Source organism: Zosterops lateralis (assembly GCF_965231275.1).
Source record: "Zosterops lateralis genome assembly, contig: HAP1_HAP1_SCAFFOLD_109, whole genome shotgun sequence".
Lineage (NCBI taxonomy): Eukaryota > Metazoa > Chordata > Aves > Passeriformes > Zosteropidae > Zosterops > Zosterops lateralis.
Genome location: NW_028154569.1, coordinates 111,157 through 133,015, shown reverse-complemented (window position 1 = coordinate 133,015; position 21,859 = coordinate 111,157). Strand labels below are relative to the sequence as shown.

Here is a 21,859-nt window from a genome sequence, read left to right as displayed (position 1 = left end):
CTGACCGAAAAACAACATGTTCTGCAATCCGCACTGCTCAGGAGTGTGGATAAAAAAAATTACTGCCGATACAAAAAAAAATTATTTGGGAGCAATAATTAATTTACAGTACTTAATTCTAAATTAAATTCATGACAATGTCTAATTTTAATATTTTAATCTGTCTCTGCTTACAGAAAGACAGCTATGTAGCTGTAGGAATTTATGCTGAAGTTATGTCAAAAGAGAGATCACACATGTATTTTTCAAAACCTCAGTACAATTATGAATTTGGGCTGTATGAGAATAACAGGGATGGTCAATCACGTCTCATGGAAAGAAGTGCTGAAAACAGAATGAAGCAGCAGTTAAAAAAAATGACTGAAATTGTTTACCACACAATGACGAGATGCCAGAACAGGCAACCTCAAGCTCACCAAAAAAAAAACTATAGATCTTAAAGTTCACAGTAACTTCTACAAATTTATCTATATTTTCAATCTGTCTGTGCATCCAAAGTATACTCAAGGCGAATTCTACAGAAATAAGCTTCCAAATTGTACGAGGACAAACTGTCTCTCCTTTATAAAATACAACTGAAAGAAACATCAGCCTGCACCAAGAGCTATGCCACCGCATTATTAATGCAGCAGAGAACTAAAAGAAAAGACCCTGACAATCTGAAGAATTCAGTCCCAGGCCTGACACTATAAAAATGTAACAATGGGCAGACTTCTTACAGAGCAGCCTTAGGATGCCACACAAAGCACCATGCAGATATAAAGAAACCACACAACTAACAGACATCTTACTCTTAAAATTCCATTTCAGTTTCACCCCTTAAAAGAGAGAAACTGGATACAAGAAGGAAAGACAGGGATCATTTCTAAAACAAACATTATTGTTCTGTCAACTTTACGTTTTCTGCAGAAGAGGCACTTGAATGATCCACACAGGTACATGCAGGTTCTGCCATGAAGGTCAAGATGCAGGTTGTACTCATGCAGTCCATACTCTGAGTCAATATCATCCAGTAAAGGTTGATTAGGTGGAGGAGTATATTGACTTGAAAAAAAGAAAAATAATAGAATTTAGCAAGGGGGAACATGACTTAATAGAGATGTAACATACAGCCCTACACTGAGACTGTCATCTTAAGACAGTTTTGAAATCAAACATCTCTAGTTCATCACACTTCTTTTAAACTAATACAGTGTCTAAAACTGCTGATCAGCTGTTCAGCCCAGCCAAAGGGAGAAAATATGGCAGTCAACTTTAAAAGGTACATCTGTTAAACTTCAAAACACGGATTTGTCTTCAACAAAGAAAAAAGCATCAGCTTAACTACAAATCTAAAAGCCCACTAGCTCTAGAGACTTCTCTGAAATAGCAAATATTGAAATTATTTTGCCTGTGCCTAACTAAATAACTACTGCACATAAATGACCTGAAGTGACCACATGCCAGAGGCAACTGAGCAACTTCTACACAGGATCCAATCTGGTACTAAGAGAGAAGGTGTTAAATCTTACATTCTGTGAGAGAAGAGCCACACTGAGTTATAGTGGGCATTTAAGACTACTGGTAGATACAAAAGTATCTGACTAGAAAGCGGAGTGGCAAATAAATTCCCCAAATACTGTTCTAAAGCTAAAAAAAAAAAAATTGTATTTTTAAACAGTTTATAATGTATAAACAGGTATTGCATTATACACTGCAATATACACATATACAAACACTTAATAGGAAACCCTGCTACTCTCTGAATAGGACTAAAAGATAATTGCAAGCACCTCACCAGTTTACCAGAATTTTTCTCCCCTCTTACACAGCCAAAGATTACTTCTCTACTTCCTGAAATGTCTCCCTCTTTTCTATCACTGTTTCAGATAGGAAGAGGAAATAAAAAGACTGCTTATGAAAAGGGAGAAAGTATGGGCAGTGTATTTCTAACTTTCTCAATACAGCCAGTACTAGTACACTTTTTTAACTAAATTATCTCCACAATAGCATAATGATGGCAATATTTTAGTATGAAAATGCTTCTACATTTTTGTATTTACTGTAACTGTTGTTTATATTACACAAGAATAGTTAATTACTGCCTAAACATAAGCATCTTACCAGCAGGCAATTTTAATTGTAAAACTCAAAGCTTTATTCAAAAGGTTATCTTTACTTCCCACAAAGGAAAACCAAACTTACACAGTAGCAGAACCCAAAATGCTTCTCTCAAGAAGTTGATTATAATGAAGATTCACCATAACAAAAGCAATTTCATTTTTCTCCTGAAAAGTTAATTAAAGTATATGTATTTTTATCTGGAAATTCTTTTTTTCACAAGGTCTTTCTGAGCATTAAAATTCATAGATAAATGCTGCCGCTTATTACTCTGCCAGTTACTGTAATACTGTTAGTAATGGCTTGCTTTAATACTTGGACTCCTAAAACCTTTACTGTTTTTTCACAAGAGTACAGAATATACATAAAAGATTACAGAATTTCTGTATTACAGGGAAAGAGAGGGAAACTACCTATGTCTAGGCAAAAATTATGAGAGCTCCAAGAATTGCCCCTAGCTTCTAATAACCACTTTTAAAAAGATACCTAAACAAAATCAAACTGCACTTACTCCCAACTGCTGAAACATCAAGATTATTTTCCCATGTAAAGAACTATTTCCAAAGAGGGCTAACATCAGTGAGGAATACAGAATTATTCAATAGAAACTGTGAATTTCAAAGTAAAAAACATGTCTTCACCAGACTATTTAGTCCTAGGAAAACATTAAAAACATAACCTTCTACAGATGTCTATACAGAGAAAACATCAATGCGAAAACTAGAGACAGAGGTATATATTTACTTCAAGAACACAATACTAGGATATCAAGTTTTTTTTCTCTTTAAATGCATTTTTTTAAATCCTGCATTTCCAAACACAGAAGTCAATAGGAAAATAATTCCCTGCCAGAAGTCTATTACTCTCCTGAAATGTGGGCAACTACTGTTTTCATCTCTCTGGGTTACCAGAAAATGACATCCTCTATTCAGACTTTTGGCTTTTTAACTGCTCCTGTATTTTCAAAGTGCAAAATTACAGCTATAAAAGATTTAACTAGGGAGATCTATCAATCTCATAATTTCTCAGTCTTTCTCTGTCCAAATACCAGAAGGCCCACGTAACCTGCCCTTGGTTTCTGTTATGCAGATATGTGCAAAAAACAAGACGTGTGGCATTTACAATTATTACACCCACTGACACTTAACTACCTCATATTACTCTGCCTACACAGAGAATAAGAACTGCTGTTCAGAAAAGCAAGCAGGGAAAATATACTGGAGTGAGGCACTCGATTCTTAACAATGATGTGAAACTTGGTTATGACTGAACCATTTCCAGGTGCTGAAAGATCTCTCTTTCTGAGCATGGATGGGGCCAATGCATGAGCAAGACCAGAGAGCCAACAATACAGGGGCACCCATCTACAAAACGTCTGAAGATAAGAGAGAAATGGCTGTTCACTTAGCAGAGATTTTCACAGACTGAAACAACCAATAATGGGTTTATGCCAGTCAGGTTTTCAAGTTTTCCAGGAAATGGATTTTCACTCTTACCTTTAAGTAGGAGTGAAAGAAATAGTCCTTCTGCACTTTTAAACATTGCCTCTGGCGATTGTGTACATTTGAGGCAGCATGTTTGCAGCTGGAGATTAGACACAACTTTGAGGAACTGCTCACAGCCTCCCTTAGGAAAGTTCCAAATAACCTAAGTCTACATCAAGAGCATGGCTGAGGGGAGGAAAAAAGGGCTACCACCTCTCAATTCAGACCAAGAGCAGAACACCTGAAACAGGCCTCCATAGCACCCAGAGCTACATAGCCACAGGCAGACACAGAGGTGCCAGTGCATCCCATGCAAAGATGCAGATTCCTTCTGAAGTCGACTTCAGATGTTCGGCACTGCCCTCTAAAGACATTCACGTCTACACTTACCCTACAGAGGCTAACTGCTTAACCTAGACTCTTAATACCAAGAATTTAATACCTCCAAAAGGGCACCATTTACAGCATTCCTGCTGCTGGAGCAGGATACAGCTACCTGGTGATGTAGATTAAAATTAAGTTGCTATGTGGGAACTCATCACTTTGAGTGGCATGGGCAGGTAATGGCACGAATCAGAGGAAGAAGCACTTCTTTTCTCAAACCATTCCATTTAAAATTATTCTAGCATATCAAACTTGGGCATGTGAAGACTGTAAAATAAATAAAATTGAACACAGCATCTAATATGGAATGATAGATAACTGATCTCTTAATTAGAAGTGGATTTTTAAAAAAAGTATATATACTCCTGTGACAGCTCTTCAGGATACAATAAATCTTCCACTTACTGTCCCTACATGTGTTTTGTGGTTACTAGTTTAGACAAGATCTTTCAAAATCCAAAGGGGAAAAAAAAGGAAGATTAAAAAAAAAAAAGCCCTCCTCAAACCCAAACTACAAGCCAATTTTTTTTTTTTTTTCATTCAAATCATAATAAAATACAGAAACAAAATGTTATCTTACCTTCCAAATTCCTACTAAGAGTCCTGGACTCAGACTGAAGAGCTGGACAAGCTCATCAGCACCAACTGCGACACTACTTTCAGTCAGGTTGCCAAGAGGGTATTCAGCAATCAAGGAAAATCGACGAGGTCTTTGAAAAGAACATACAGAATGAAGTAAAAAGGCTGTGTCTCCTTATTCATGTAAAAGTTCAGTTTAATTTCATTTTTAACTGTAAAGTCTGACCAGCAGCACATGATGAAAATGGTTTTGAAAGCATTTGCCATGCAGAATCATAAACCATACATTTGAACAACCACAGTGTACTAGCAGGATCTCAACCCCTAACAAGAAAAGAAATAAAAAACACTATGATCTTCTAAAACATGCTTAAAAAAAGAACTTACGTACTTGCCCAATTTTTCAAGATACAGAATTACTTTATAACTTGTTTTTCATACTCTATTGATACTAGATGAAATCACTGAGAAGCAAAATTCAAAGGAAAGTATCAAACTGTACATATAATAAATTAAAAGTATGTGCTACAGGAAGCGTTCCTTTTTTAGATTTTTTTTCTATATTTTACCTATAATTAAAGCCATTAGCTCCAAAAAAATCTTAAATATAAGTTCATGAACACTCTTATTAACTAATGATGCATTTTAAAAAAGGGCAGTAAGTAAGAGTTTGCATTACCTACTCAGAATGAAGAAGTCTTCCTCAAATCCTTTTCAGACTCAGGCTCTTACTATATTCAAAACAGTTCCTAGACTTCCACATAGTATCACTGTAATACCACCTACAATCAAACACTGAACACTGTCTGGGATGGGGCATCCACAACCTCCCTGGACAACCCATTCCAGTGTCACACCACCCTTACAGTAAAACATTTCTTCTTGATCAACATCAACCTTTTCCATCTTTAAGTCAATCAGGCCTGTCCCTGCACTACTGCCTTATAGTCTAAACAATGACATACTGAAATTGGTGAAACCACTGACTTCATCTCTAGTCACAATTTCTAAAACTTGTAACTCTGTGAAATAAACACATCAACTGCCTGCAAGCTTTTTTATTTTCTACATATGAATCATCATCTCGGTAAAACAACTACATTTCCCACATAATTTGACTGCAAGACTTGTTCAGTTAACTTTATACAAAAGGCTTCTCTTGATTTATTTGTTTTATAAGTATATACTCTGCTCATGGTTGAAGAACCAGATGTTTTGTAGGTGACCAATTCCCTCTTTTCAGAGCTCTATGGCCAGGGGCTTTGTGTAAGAAGCAGGCAGCTGACTCTGTACCTACTATACACACAGGCTCAGATGTGGGCAAAACTCCTTGACAGCAACCAAATACCTCAAATAAACACTTTTCATTTATTTTTTAGAATATAATGACAAAAACCACTGTACACATGTAAATTAAAAAACAAGGGACATGCTGTGGACTGTGTGACTTCATATGCATGTACTGAAGACTGCACACATAGTTAAACATCAAGTTCCCTAAATTCATATACACACCTACCAGACAGAAAATAAATTTTAACAACATAGAATACCTGACTGTAGCCACATAAATACTGATTAACTCTTCCAAGCTAAATTTCTCACAATAAAGTCTTCTAGATTTACATTTTTCTTTCATGCTCTAGGGCTTAGATTCAGCTTTCCAAGTCAGGACCTATCAGCCTGCATATCACATGCCAATTAACCTATGAATTAATGCCATAGCTTGCTGGATTATACTATTTCTACTATTCCTCTCTAAAAAGCTCTACCAAAGAGAAGAACATAGAAAGAACTACTGCGGGGAGGCTTTCAAATGAAGGGTTAACTTATTGAATCAAACAAATGTCAGATAGGTCCTACAGACATATTATCAATCAGTTACACCCAAAAAATCCTCAAAAATCCTATATTAAAACTCACCCATTCTTGCTGGGAGGTCTGTTTTGGTCAGGAAGCAATGGTGTAACTCCAAACAGTTTTAGGGTTGACAGGATGTCCAAGCATGGCCAGTCTGTACCATACCAAAGTATGGTAACAGATGTGTCCTTAAATGATAGTTTTGGATTCTCTACTACATGTTCTTTTCCATTTTTGTCCTTTAGAACAATTATCCAACTCAAGCCAGAGACTCTGTTATTTAGGAATTGAGAGGGGAGAGGAGTGTTTAAAAACAAATTCTCAAAGTGATAAAATTTAAACTATGCTTTCAACAGAATTTTTACATTTCTACTAACTGCGACTCAGTTTCAGTCATTTATAGATTATCATTGTATCATTCCATTATGATATACATTTTATAGCTCTAATTCTATACTACTCCAAGCCATTAATGTTTTGTACATTGTTCTGAAGTAAATCTTTGTGACAAGGCATTGCTTACTTCATAGCTTCTTTGGTTTTACATGGAAGACCTGTGTAAGGATCTAGAAATTTAACGAGTCGCATTACTCTAGTCTTGAAGGCACACGTTTGTTTGAAGATGTATTCTTTCTTCCAGTACCCAGGCTTTTTATCATGTAGAGCAGCACGGCCCAAAGAAACAGCTTCTGTTTGTTTAGACTTCATTTTCCATTTTGGTTGCAAATAATTGGAATAAAGTTTCAGCCAAATTCCACTGAAAATAAAAATAGAATAAAGAGGAGTAAATTTCAAGAATAGTCACTTCATTTTTACATGCACATCTCAGCTACCACTGAGCACAGTGTTAGCAAAAAACCAGTCTTGTCTGTCTTCTCAAAAATATGGGATCCAGGATGAAGCTCTGTGACAGCACAGTCAGTCAGCAAGTAAGTGAAAACTGATAAAGGTTAAGCAGAAATTTTTGAAAATTCCACCCTAAAACAATGATGTGTCCTCCTCATAGAAAATCAGCTAGTGGAAAAAGTGGTTTAATATCTCCTATTCAAGAAAGACCATCTGTAGACTTCAAGTTTCTCAGTTCAGCTGAGGAGGACAATTAGAATCACCTTTGTTTGGTGGTACTAATGTAATTTCAATCCTTTCTGCACTCTCTTTGGAAAAGCCCAGAGAAGACATGACTTTCTGAAGTCAAAGAAATATGTGACTGTAATGATGGGTTCATCTCTTTCATGCCAGGAAAACTATTAGTTCACATTTCAGCCCCTCACACCCCAGTATCTCTAGCACACCCCAGTATCTCTAGGACAATTCACAGAACATTGAGTCCAGGAACCTACAAAAATTCAATCAATAATCTGTGAATATAGGTTGCCAATAAGTTTTCTAATTTTGAAATGCTAGACACACAGTGTACATAACTGCACTGAAGAAAATTACTAGTGAGGGCAACAAATAGTTGAGACATTTTCTACCATTTATCAGCAAGGCTACCAGTTCTCACTTATCCTCAGGCAAACTTACACTAGCATGTATGGTATGGCATCTTCCCTTCTCCTTAAAGTATTCAAGGACTAGATCCATCCCACACTGCCTCCTACCCATCAAAAGCATTCTCAATTCATTAGCTACTGAGAATAACTCCCCACATATTGAGAGCCAGCTCTGGTTATTGATGCAAGCAGACCCAGGAATTTCGCAAAAACCTTCCAGCCTGCTGCTCTGCAGATATAGACAGAATTCCCCACTGCCATTTTTTAAGACAAAAGTGTCTAAAACACACAGACCAATAAGTTACCATAACTGGTAAAGGTGGGTTCACAGTCAACATGAGTTTTCAACCTTCCATTCACCAAAAGCAGAGTGGGAAGGGTAACATAAAGAACAATCCCCATAACTGAAACAAAGTTTTAAAATCCTTCTACTTTAAGACCATAAAGGGTAGCCAAGTTACCAGACAGTATAAAAACATTTCTGATGGAGGGGGAAAGTTCTTTTTTTAACTCCAAAGCAGTTTAGAACTGTCCAGTCATGAAAAAAGGAGAGATGTCCTTAACATAACATCACATGGGGAATTTGAGCTGTGTATCATCCAATTGGTCTTCACCAGCCTAAAACACCCAGTAAAATAACCTCCTATAAAACTTTCCTGATAACTAGAAACTCCTTCCCAAAAAAAGATATCCTTTGATGGAGAGAGATACTCTGCATCTTACTGTATGATGCTGAAAAGACAGGGCTTAGTACTAGGCATTTCCTGCATTTTGAAGTTGCAGGCTCAGGCAATTTAGTTGACTGAAGATAGACTAAGGACAAATACCTACCATGTTCATCCTCACTCTCAGAAACATATTGCATCTTCCTTTCCCAAAACAGTGTTGGGCAAGCAAAGAAATTAGTTCAAGAAACTCAAAAATTCAGCTAGGGCAGGGAGACAGAGAAGAAGATGAAGGAGGACTTGGAATCACAAGTGTTTAGGAAGGTATCACTTCCCCTTCATCCTCAACTTCTGAAGAAGTCAGGGCAGATAAATCAAAAAGGCATCCAACAGGGAAGCACAAGTTTGCCTCTTTCACAGCAGAATACATGCCCTGCCCTTCTTGCCTCAAATTGTTAATACTCATCTCAAGGTCTCTTACTGAACATGACTACAACAAACCAAACAAATCTTCTACTGCTAACTCAGATGCCAGAATCAGACACATCATCATCAGTCATCACTTGACCACAGTGGCAAAGACTTTGCCCTGTGCTCTCACTTCCTCTCACACAAGCACGTTCTGCTGGTGATCAGAATCCTCAGGCCTTCACAGGCAGACCATACCCATGAACTTCCCACACTGCATGGTAGGAAGGCTGGAATATCCCATGCTGTGACAAGGAGGGTACAGAAAGGGAGGGTCATAAACATTTCCTTGTCCTCAATAGTTACACTGGAGAGACATCAGTGCCAAGAACTGTTCAAGTGAACAGCCCAAAGACAAATCACTGCATTAGGCAGCACAGACATAGCACAATGAAAGACTGATGGTCCTGTTGCAACAAGGACAGCTCCCTGTACATCCAGGACACCAGAAATATCCTAAAAACCACAGTCAGATTTGTCACAGAAATATGCAGTGACTCCCATTAAAACTTCTGTTCATTCACTGCAAGATTCAGGGTCTTGAGAAGGTCCAGGAAAATCCATCAGGAAGAAATTACCTGGTCCCCCCTGAACCAGTCAGGCTCCTAGATAAGAGAAACTAACTCTTTCCAAAGTCTCATTTGTGCACGCACACTAATCTCTATTGAGATTAGAAAATGGAAACAGACATTGTCGAGATGGAGACAGATGAATCATCTTCCCCTGGACAGCCACAGTGATTTTATCCTGCTTCACCATCCTGAAGTGGAAAACACATACCAAGATTGGTAATTTGTGTCAACTATGCAATTTTTATCTACCCTCAAAACCTAAATCTGGATTACAGATCTTCCCTTTAAACTCATCAGTTCTAAAGGTATTAATGCCAAGGTAAACCAACTAATTCACCACACAATTTTTAGTAAATAAGGGAGAAATAGATTCATACCTGGTACAGCAACTTCCTATAGAGGAAGACATTTTCTCATTCAAACAACACTAATGCAGTAGAATCCTACAAAGAAAAGGATGCCCAGATCCTAGTTATCACACACCAACCCAAGTCTCTCCTCTTTACCCTTTCACAAAATTATCATGATATTGGTTGGAGCAATTTATGAACTCTGTATAAGCAATCCTTATTAAAAAACGTGTCGGTATTTATCTTTGTCTCTTTTGTTCTCATTTAGACGTCACCAAAGAGTCACAAACAGAGCAACAGATAAAAACCACTAGTGGATCATTTGATTGAATCAATTCCTCTTCAAAAATCTAATGAAAGAATAAAGTATGCAGGACTTCAAAATTGTCAAAGCTACAATTCCATAAAGCTACTGGCAACACACCATTAAGGATCACCTGAACCGAAAAGTTTCTGCAGGTCCATGTGAATACAAATAAATATATAGAAATTTTAAAATTAAAAAAGTGCTAACACCAACATTTCAAAGCACTGGATTTAGTTTTTGCCTCATAACCCCCAATAAACAACAGGCCCTGCACAGCTAGAATTGCATGCAACATGTACTGTACGCTGTGCAGGGCAATTTCAGCAGAGTAACTGCCCAGAGGTGCTCTGGCATCAGAGAAACTGAACTGGAAAGACTCATAATTCAGGTAAACACAACTAGGGCACAAACTGAGATCTTCTCTCTTCCTTACTTGTCATTGGCCAACTCATAGAAGCGTCTATTCACACAACCAAGAGACAGTAGGGACACAGCATCTAAATAGGAAAATATCTTCAGCAGCATTTCTGATGGCATGCTAGAAAAGAAGAGAAAGAGGAATTCTGTTAGACTTGCCTGCAAACTCCAGAAATTACAATGGCAGAGAATTTTAATTTCAAACCAGACAAAAACAGAAGAGGTGGAAAGCAGCAGGTTGTAAACAGATGAAACAAAAAATCACCTAAAGAGTTAAATTGTGGAGTTTGGGCTGTAACTTCACTCTTTGGTATGTGGCATTTGCCTAAAATAATTCATCACAACTTATTCCAGTGGCACAGCACGATTACACAAAAAGTTGTAAGTTTGAGGTTTTATTAGACTTTGTTAACTTTAACTATGTTTGATATGAAACTATCTCATTTAGCTTCAGTTCCTTACTGCTTGTACCATGATTTTAACCACAATTCCACAATCACCAGCATTTGCAAAACTGCAGATACATTCACTCTCCCTTTTGACTGCCGCGTCTGGCCTGAGAACGCACCAGGACAGAAATGTCCTAGTCTAACAGCAAGATCATGCTCTACCTCATCATCATCTCCAAACTGTACGTGCTCAGGGGTCTTGTGCAGTTTTCATTTATGTCAGCAGAAAGATGTGAACTTCAAAGTAAGAGCCAAGTGATATCCTGAAAATGCCAATGTCTCTGCATCTGGAAGGCTGCCTGAAATGCAGGAGCCAGTCTAGGCATGACAAGCAGAACATACCCTGGGATTGAGCCAAAGTGATTTTTGCATTAGCAGACATGAACCTCATACAATTTGAGCAGTAGCTCATAGCTGCAGAGTTTAAAATACACGCATTTTATACTCTTAATTTTTTTGAGCATTGAGTATGGCCACATCAAAATCACTGCTGAAAATAAAAGGTGCTGTGAAAGTCAACACCCCATCTGTGCCTCTTGTCCTTTTACTAAGGGGTTATTTGCAACACTTGTTGATTTATGACACTGTTTCAGAAGCAGAGAGCTTTAAAGGGTAGCACAACAATGCCAATACCTCAATGTTTGTATTAAACTCACAATCTTAGTTACATTGACATAGAAATAACATGCAAAAACTTGCACTGTTATTATGTGAAATAACTCATAAACTCTAAGTCCAAAGCAATTAGTGCACTCATTCCAGAGACAATTTAGAAGTGATACCTTAAAAAGCTGCAAATTAGCTAAAATAATATACTTGATCCAGAATTTTCAACAGCAGTTTTTACAGCTGTATTCTTTCTCCTTTGAAGGAAGCTGATTTTTTTTTCTTTTTTCTCTCACTATCACACCAGTCAGACAGCATAGAGGTGCTGAACTGGCCATCCAATGCAAAACAGAGAAATCACTACACAGTAGTGATCAAATGTATAAAACTAATTGCTTTTTCAGGTAACATAGTCTTAGAATATTTTTTGTAAAAATGTAACTAATTTTCAAAAAGAAAACAACTCATAATTATATTGAAACTACTCTTTCACTGCCAAACAGCAAGAGAAACATTTACCTTGCAGTAAATATGCAGCAGCCAGTAATTCCTCCCTCCTTTTATCCCAATCCACCATTCTCAGCCTCTCCATACACTAAGATACACTTGATGACAACCAATAACCAAGAGAAACACATGAAGTTTAATTCCAATCTGGCTTTTATTGAAGTAATAAAATAACAATTTTTATTCTCAAGGAACAACACTGCCCATGACTTCCAAAGAAGTTGCTGAAGGCTTCACATGGCTTGGAAAACCTACATAATCCTTATGAACCTAGCAAATAACACAAAGGAGAACCATGCCAGAAAACATTAGAAGGTGAACACAGGATCCCAAAGCAGGCCAGGAAAGAAAATCTTTTCAACTCAGAATATTTGACATAGAAATCTCCAAGATATGAATACAATTACTGCAAGCAGTCAAAAGGCAGTTTACAGGGTGACTTACTCACAGACATACTCACCTCTCAAAGCTCATGTTTCGTTTCAGTTTTCTGGGAGGTGTCAAATACAGACTTTCAATGCCAGCATTTACACTTTCAGAACATTCCCCAGGCCTGGCAGCAAAGGTCCTTAACCTACTTGTAAGAAGGAAAAGCTGTTAACACATATTCACAAAATGAAGAAATACGCATATTGCGCACACCTAGACACAACACTTCAACCAAGGCAGGATGCAGGGAATACACCACGTGGCAATCATTATGATTTGAACAATTACACCCAAGTTAAAATACCTGGCATCAGGAAGATTCAGATTTAAACTCACAGCTGTCAACCCTGTGATTGATCTCTCACAGCAGGCAAAGGCAATAATAGTGTTGCTGCTCCCCCAAATCAGTTTGAATCTGGTAGAGGTTTATTACCCTTAGACAGCTGCACCCCTGTGGCCACTACAGCCAAGCTCCACTGAGGCCCCTGCAGCAAGTCAAACTCACTGATTATTCTTCTGTTTCACAACATTACTCCAGAGACATTTTTGAGCCACTCAACTTTGCTAAGCGATTAAAAGATACCAGATAAAAACAATACGTTGAAACTTCCTCAGAAACTGCTGAGGTTCAAAAAGAATTTGTATCCTTTCAAGCATAAACAAAAAGAAAGGAGATTTAACCCATGAAACAGAGAGCAGCTAACAAGGTCTAAGGGATGTCTAGGTGTTAGACAGACAAATTACTTGTCGGTAGAATTGCTTTAGTAAGGTTTATGGTTTGACACGCTTCAAAGATTTCAGATGTAGTGAGAGGTTAACAAAGCTTGGGAAGAAGGATGACCACTGAGAGTGGACACAAAGAATGCAGAATTTACAGGCCAGAGGGATACCTGGAACAACTCCCAAGATAAGGAAGAAACTATTAAAGCCAACTCAGCAATTGTGCTGAAATCAGCTACAGCTTCCAGAAATGTGAGACTGCCACCACTGACTCAAAAAAGAGAAAGACTGAGCATGCAAACTAATCAGCATGAGAAGCAAGAGAATTGTTAACCAACAGAAGATAGAAAATTAATTAATAAGAGAATTATGTAGCTTGTAGCCAAGGAACTAATTCCTTCCTTTGCTAAATGCCACCCAGCACTGTGCAGAACTGTAAATACATCAAATAACTCCATGTCTGGATTGGTCTCTTGCACACCATGGTGAAAGAACCTGCTCTGGCAACATTTCCACATCACAGTTGGGATAGAAAAGGAAGAAACTTTGCATATTTCTAACACAAATTCTTACAATCCAACTGCTCACAGATTTTTCCAAGTTTTCTGATAGAAAGGTCTTTGTCAGCTGTAATTGCAAACAAATCCTATCATTAATCCACAGAGAAAGATGGGGACAGAGTTTCAATCTTAAACCAAATCCTTACACTTCATACCCTCGGATGCCACTGAACAAGCAGAGCTCCCCATTCACTGCATTACTGACGCTTTAAATTGCCAGCAGATTTCCAACACCTGGTCAAACCAGCTCGGGGTTTCTAGGCAACCAATCCATATGGGGGGGAAATAGCTAATTTTGAAGTATATGGTTATCATATACATTTAATAAGTTCTTGATTTAAGATTGATTTATGCTTAAAGAAAAAAAAAATCAAAATAAATTAACAGCGCTGGCCTACATTGTCAACTGTGCTATGTAAAACAAAACAAAAATATCCAAGACACTTTACTAAGAATTGTTACAAGCTTAACAAAAAGACATGCACATTTGAGCTTGGGTGCTAACCAACTACATTAACAACTACAAAAAAGTAGTCTTGTAATAAATACAATCTGGAGATCAAACAAAGGGTTTTACTAATGTATCATTATCAAAAACACTTAGATGATGAGGCCCTAAACACTTAGATGATGAAGCAGTAACAAACTGCTGTTAAAGGGATTTAGAGACACAAGTTGTGTTCAACAGCAGCAGAGCCATCACTTCTGTATGTTCCAGGGCAGCACATCCCAGGCTATTCTGCCCTAAATCCATGCTGAAAGCAGAGAGTTTGGGCATACTCTCTAGGGATGCAATTTCACAAACTCCAGGCACAGAAATAATTCAGATACGAAGCTGGATTCTGGATTTTAAAATAAGCTACCTTGGACAAGCATAAACTGCACAGACTGTCCTTCTTGCTCATTTTAACCACTAACCTCTCCCTTCTTCACTCCAGGGAGAAATATCTGAGGGAAGAAACACTTTGCCCATGGGTGCCTTGAAAACTTTAATGTAATAGCTATTGTTTTTGTAAGCTTCAATTTTAAAAAAAATCTGCTGAACTTTTGTATTCGCCAAAACAAAAATATTCTCAAGGTGTGAAGAAACAAACAGCAACCGAATCCATAAATTACTTTTCAAGTACTGCGTGTGCTAAGATTTTAAATTAGCATTAACAAAATGCTTTTAGGTTGCATTGACACAGTTTGGGCAGATTAGCCTAAGATGAAAGTCAATGACAGCTGTTACACCCCCTCTTTAGAGACTTCTAGAACTGAGATGATCTTACTCAAGAGGCACAACTTCAATTGCTTTTTCATTAGCTTTCAACCTGTGGGGCTCACTTTTCCAGTATTTTCATTTTCATACCCTATAATACTTGCAATGTGCCTTGGTTTTTTGATGGTCAGCAAACAATTGTCTTCTGAGAAACATTTCAAATGATGTACACAAAGTTTTAAGTAGTGAAAAAACGTGTCTCCTCCACCTCTGTAAGCGTATGCAGGGAAAAAGAAAAATTACAATGATGTTTTGGATGGGTTGGTTGTGGGTTTTTTTTTTTCCTTCAGCTGTCTATTTCAATTTAATTTTTAAAGGGTGGATATTACCCCAATCCATTAGCAGGTTGAAAAAAGGCAAAAAAACCCACCCAAAAAACAGCAGGGGGAATGAAACTGCTATGAAACCTAAGGCTGTAGAAATGGGTTAGCAGAAAAATCTGTTTTCTCAACTTTGCCTCTAAGACTGATGCTTTAAAATTTTGAAAGCCTACCCTGTACTGTAAGAATTATGGTAATCACACCTTCCACAGCGAAACCCTCCTATTTATCACAAAACCCAAACTACCCTGGACGTATAAAGCAGCCACTAAACTAACTTTGTGGGTACCCATTACAGCATCTCCTCCAAGCTGAAGGACACAGAAGTTTAGGCTCCCCAGGCAGGAAAAAAAGTGTTAACCCCAGGCCTCTGTGCACCTGGCAACACCAGCGTTCTCCACTGCAAGGCGTCCACTGGGCCAGGAGAGGAGAGTACCATGCCCACAGCCCTCGCCACGAAGACTCGAGAGCTGGAAACCAGAGCCGTGCAACACGTGAAATAAGTTTTTCAGAGGAGCAATGGGAGCTGAGGGAAAACAATTAAACCCCCCTCCCCGTTAAAGGTGAAGAAGGCCGAGCGGGCGGCCCCGGGCCGGCAGAGCCCACGGTTACCTGCCCCGGCCCGTCGCCATGGCCGCTCCAGCACGGGACAGCGCCGGCCTCGCACCGCCCGCGGGGAGGGCAGGGAAGGAACAAGGGCAGCCACCCCCCGGGGCACGCCCTGGGGCGGGGTGGGCCGGAACGGCGGCGCCCGGAGCGCTGGCTGAGGGCGGGCGGGGCCGAGGCGGGGCCGAGCGGGGCCGGGAGCGCTGGCTGAGGGCGGGCGGGGCTGGAGCGGGGCCGGGCGGGCACGGGGGAGGCGGTAACGGGGACGGCGGAGGTGCCTGAGCCTCGCCCCGGCTCCACGGCGAGCTCCGAGCTCTCGGGCACTGTGGGCTCGGGTCTCAGAATCACATAATTAATTAGGCTGGAAAATACCTCTGAGATTACTTTACAATTTATGACCAAACACCACCACGGCAGTTAGACCACAGCACTAAGTGCAGATTCCAGTCTTTCCTTAAACACCTCCAGACCCGGTGGCTCCACCACCTCCCTGAGCAGCCCATTCCAATGTCTAATTGCCTTTTCTGTGAAGAAATTCTTCCTAATATCCAACCCAGACCTCCCTAGTACAGCTTGAGGCCATTTCCTCTTGGAGAACAGGCCGAGTCCCACCTTCAGGCATTTGTGCAGAGTGATCAAGTCCCCCTGAGCCTCCTGTTCTCCAGGCTAAACATCCCCAGCTCCCTCGGCCACTCCTCAGACTTGTGCTCCAGACTCTTCACCAGCTCCACTGCCTTTCCCTGGACACACTCCAGCAACTCAATGTCCTTCTTAAATCGAGGGTGTCAAAACCGAACACAGTACTCTCAGTGGTGTGGCCTCAACAGTGCCTGATAAAAATAAAATGTTTATCCTACAATGTAACAGTGGAAAGCCACCTCAGTGGCACGTGGCACCTTTCCTCCCAGACCACCTTAAAAACGGAGAACCCGTTCCCATCAAGGAACTCTCAGGCGCCGCGCCCCCACCCCGGGTCAGAGATGGGGCGAGGGAGCCGCAGCGGAGCCGCCCGCCTCAGTGGAGCTCCAGCCGCGGAGCAGTCGGCCGTCTGGCACGGGGAGGTTCCGACCCCCGCCGCCGCCGCCGGAGCGGAAAGGAGCCGGCCGCTTTCCCCCCCCCAGGCTCAGCACAAAGAGTTCCAGCCGAAGAGCAGCCTGACTGCAGCCGCTCCCCGTGCCGGAGCGGAGAAAAGAGCCCCGGCCGCCCCGTCTGCCCGCAGTTGCCATGCTCCCCGTACGAGCCGCCCGCAGCCGCCACGCGGTCAGCCGCCTCGGCCAGATGAAGCGTCCCCGAGCTGGCCGGACCGCTGCCCCCCTTCAAGAGAAAAACCCCACACCCGCCACGTTCCACCTCCCACCGCACAAGCCCCGGTCCAAACCCCCACAACGTTGCCGCCGCTGTGAAGCAGCGTGAGACCGAAACGCCATTGCTGCGGCAAAGACTACCACATGGCCGCAAAGAGCTTCAAGTGCCCGCCCCGGTGATCCCGCATGCAAATTAAAGACTCCAAAAGCGTCTCGGGATGAAATCTGACATAAAAAAACCCTTATCAAATAAAAACCAAGTAAAATTAAAACAGATAAGAACTAATACTCAGCCGTGTGGACCCTGAGGAATCAGAAGAGCTAATTTCTCCGGTTTTGCTTACTAGCCGTAAGTTAAAAAGACCAAACCGGAGATGAGACCACAGGAGAAAACAAAGAACTGTCAGGACTCTGGGGTTGCTCCCCAGGCGAGGGCCAGTCCTCCAGCTCTGTTGAATTGCATGCAGCAGAGCTGATAAAGCCCTCCTCCTCCACGGCGACCAAACCCCTCGGGCAAATATCAATAAGAGCTGATTAATAAAGGCGTTTATGGAGATTAGTATTTTCTCCGCCCATTTTTATTCATAACAACTGGGGGCTCGTCCGGGATTGGCCACGCCCAGAAGAGGACCGAGACGGGAAGGCGCCGCCCACCTTGGACCTCCTGGACAGCTGCTGCTCAGGGCCGCCCGTCGGGGAATCGGGACCCAGGCAGGAGGGCTGAAAGCTGCAAAGCCTGGCGGCGATAGCAAAGATGTGTCCGTGCAAAGGGCACTGAACGAGGAGACGCTGGTGTCGGCGGCTCAGAAAGGTAAGGCGCAGGATGCTGTACGCTGCTCAGCTAAAGTTTTGTAGTTCCAAACATCAAGTATCTAGGAAAAAAAAAAAAATAAATCTCAGCACACCGAGCCGGTTTCTTTTCGCATCATATTGTTTGGAGCAGCTATTACATTTCTATATATGCGTTGCACAATCAGAACAAATTATGTGATTTCTTCTAAATAATCTGTGGATTTAAGTAATTATCAGGCACAAGGTGTAGCAGACTCTCATTTTCCTTTTCAGAAGGAAAACCTATCACATGCAGCCTGACTGTAGGGCTGTTGGGATAAATTCACCTCCAACCAAATCGTCACTACACGTGATGGATTGCCTTCACTCATTCACTTCAGTGAAAAGTGATTACTGCATAATTAGCCTCAGAAAGTTTAAGTACTTTGAAATGATTTACAAAAAATGCCTTCAACTAATTAGAAGACTGCAGGAGAAATAGTTACTAACGTTTCCTCCTTAACTTGTACTCCACTAAAATGCACACTGCCACTAAAAGATAGTAGTCTCTTTCCAAATACTCAAATATTTTGAAAGAGAGACTCTCATATGACTTACTTTGAAGTATATACTGACACTTGTACTTTAGATCAAAATTGAAAGATAAAAACTAATCAAACAGCAGTTAGTTTTGTTAATAAATAAAATATTGTTTTGGGGCTAATATTGCCCCTTTTACTGTTCTATTGATTGCTAATTCATAAAACCGGTTATTTTCAGTGTGTGTGACTTTTAAGCTTTCACTTTTTTATTTTTACTTCTTTTCTTTGCATAAGGATTGCAGTGATTGTGCGTTTAGGTGGTAGTGTGAATACTGCAGTGCTAAATGCCTCATTAGTTCCTAAAAAATCTAGCTCTCATGTACCCAAGAAGTAGCAGTCATTGCTACTTTGGATCTTGCAAACATCTGGCAAACCGAAAGTAATAAGGCTTAACACTGACATGTAAGCATGACCTGTACAATGTAAGAGATGTTCCTTGGCCTGTTTTACAGCAATGTGGCATTATGGAAACTGTTACTGGAATTTTTTCTTCTGGTAAAACGTTGTTTGAACTACAGATTAACAGAAGAGCATTTATGTAAGAAAGGCATACAAGTGTTATCCAAGGCTGCAACTTATGTGTTATTATCTTTTTTATTTCAGTGAAAGAAGCTGGAAGAGACTTTACCTATTTTATTGTGGTGCTTGTTGGAATTGGTGTTACAGGTTATTTTTTTTAAATTACATTCTTTATCAGAAGACACTTCTCGTTAATTCCATCTGGTTTCATAAGTTTTCATTTCATCTGCTGTTGTCTCTGTTACAGGTGGCTTGTTCTATGTGATTTTTAAAGAGCTATTCTCTTCTTCTAGTCCAAATAAGATCTATGGAGATGCCTTGGAGAAATGCAGATCTCACCCTGAGGTTGGTTTTTGAACTTCAGTCATCAGTTTGTGTTTCTCAGTAGTTACTGCCTTTCTTCAAGTCAAAACTTCACACTAGGAATCTCACAAGCTACTTGAAGACCCGTGTGGTGCTTTAGCAGTTCTGCCAGTGCTTTTAGCTGGGATTGGCTGGGTCAGCTCCAGAGCAGAGCCTTCATCAGGACAGGTCAGTGCAAGCATTGAACTAGCCTGCTAGAAGCCAAGTGAGTGTGCCACAGCATAAAAACTGATGGAAATACAGTCTGTCTTTCAGAGCCTGGGCTTGTGTCACCATACAGAAACTCTTAGGGACTTACCTAAGTGCCTGCTAAATATAGAACTTGAATTCTCCATGTCAGAGAGGCAACTAGTCCCACTAAGTTGTGTAGATCTAACCTGCTGCCTTTTCTCAACACTCTTACTCTATTGTGACACTTCCCTATGGTTCTGTCATTCTGTGAAGCACTGCACTGATACCCAGGAATTGAAATTCTTCATTTGAAGCACAGTTAGCATTCCTTTGGCTAACAGGAAAACAGGCAGAGAACAGTCATGGGATCACACAGTCATCATAGCTAGGTGTAAACAAAAAAATCAGTGTGAAACTAGATTTTAAAAAACACTACTTCAGACAAAACATCCTTCAGAAAAGATTGTAGCAGATGCCTTTGAAGGTAACCTAGAAATGAAGTGACAAGTCGTTGCTCTAGTAACAATAAAAAGACTGCTTTGGAACAAGTTTGTAGAATTAATACTTCTTTCCAGTACTTGCACAGTAAAACTTCTCTTCTTCTAACCAAATTTAAAGTAAGTTTAAGACTATGTTGATCTACTCTGATTTTATAGATCTGAAAAAAAAAAATTACTGAATTTCTTATTCAGTCGTGGTTTTTAGATAATAGGAAGGGGAATGCATTTGCATTTTAAACTTTGAAACATTCTCTTGGAGGAGACATAGGCAAATATTTTGTGCTTTTTTTTTTTTTCTTTTTACACAAAATGTCAATTTCCACATCTTCATCTCAGAGAACAGTACAAATAGAAGATATCAATAGGATTTATTTTAGGCATTTAATACAGAACTGTAAAAAAAAGACTGGAATACAGAGGCATTTTTCTTAAATTCTTTTTTTTTCATAAACACTCCTATTCTTGACATGTTAGATTCTCCAGGGGCATTTTGTTAAAAGAGGGTGTATTCACAGCAGAGGCGTGAGCTGATACTGGAATACCTGTTTGTATGTTATCCCTTCTGACAGCTCAAACCTCTTTTCCCTTGTAGGTAATTGGTGTTTTTGGTGAATCTATCAAAGGTTACGGAGAGGCAACAAGAAGAGGAAGACTACAGCATGTCAGATACCCCTTGGTGTTTGCCCCATAAAGACATCAGTTTCTGCACAGCAAAGATATTTTTGGATCACAAGTTAGTTCTAGAGTGATGAACTGTATGTAACATATCCTGTCACTTTTGATCAAACATAGAAGTTTTTTTGCAGTGCCTCTTGTGTGCCATATATCACTAAGTACAGTGTACATATAATATAAAATGCCAATTCTGAATGCCTCAGAACAAGCAATGGTCATCATGGTAAACATAGAGCTCTCCAGAAAATGGGATGAGCCTGAAAACAGTAGTGCAGAGGCCTAGGCTTGCATGAGGAGAGCAGTAATCTGACAGAAGTTTACAGTCTGAAACTATACTGAGCTGATACACAGGATGCTTTTTGGTACTTGAAGCAGCATCTCTACTGCATATTTAACAGAACGTCTATCACCTTAACCTCTCATGAGTGTGTCTTTTTATTACTTTCCTTTTAAAAGAAACAAGAAAACTATTTCTTACAAAACGTAAGTCCTCTCTGCTTTGCCTTTATTGGGTTATTTGGCAGGAATATATTCAGTGAGGTTTCATATAGGATGAGACACATAAGCCCAGACAGAGGTTGAACCATGAAATTGAGATTCCTTGTTAGGTCTGAGGAAAGTGGCTTTTAATCATTGAAGCTCTATCTCTTCACCAGACTCAGTGAAAAAATGTTTAAAGTAAAGCTGCTAAATGAAATCAATGTGCACAAACATCTTGAGCACCTGTCTGTAAATAAGTAAATGTACTATGAATCAGCTTTCCTAGTATTTAATTTCCATTATTTTGAATGACTAGTATCTTAAATAAATTTTTGAG

The 21,859-nt window shown here is 39.9% G+C and overlaps 1 protein-coding gene and 1 long non-coding RNA gene across 2 annotated transcripts; one reads left to right on the top strand and one right to left on the bottom strand.

Annotated features, from left to right (window-relative positions):
• Nucleotides 1-898: 898 nt before the first annotated feature.
• LOC310923556 (F-box only protein 15-like) lies at nucleotides 899-16,675 on the bottom strand (the record flags this gene model as incomplete). Its single annotated transcript, XM_083885512.1, has 8 exons — nucleotides 16,144-16,675; nucleotides 12,702-12,815; nucleotides 10,696-10,800; nucleotides 6,931-7,164; nucleotides 6,471-6,680; nucleotides 4,549-4,678; nucleotides 2,185-2,267; nucleotides 899-1,044 (listed from the first exon to the last, which is right to left on the bottom strand). Coding segments are annotated over exons 1-8 (1,042 nt in total), but the record flags the coding sequence as incomplete, so codon positions are not given.
• A 1,428-nt stretch (nucleotides 16,676-18,103) lies between these two features.
• On the top strand, nucleotides 18,104-19,678 carry LOC310923558. The gene is made up of 3 exons (XR_014592627.1): nucleotides 18,104-18,252; nucleotides 19,418-19,480; nucleotides 19,581-19,678. It is a non-coding gene; the product is annotated as an uncharacterized lncRNA (long non-coding RNA).
• The last annotated feature ends 2,181 nt before the right edge of the window (nucleotides 19,679-21,859 follow it).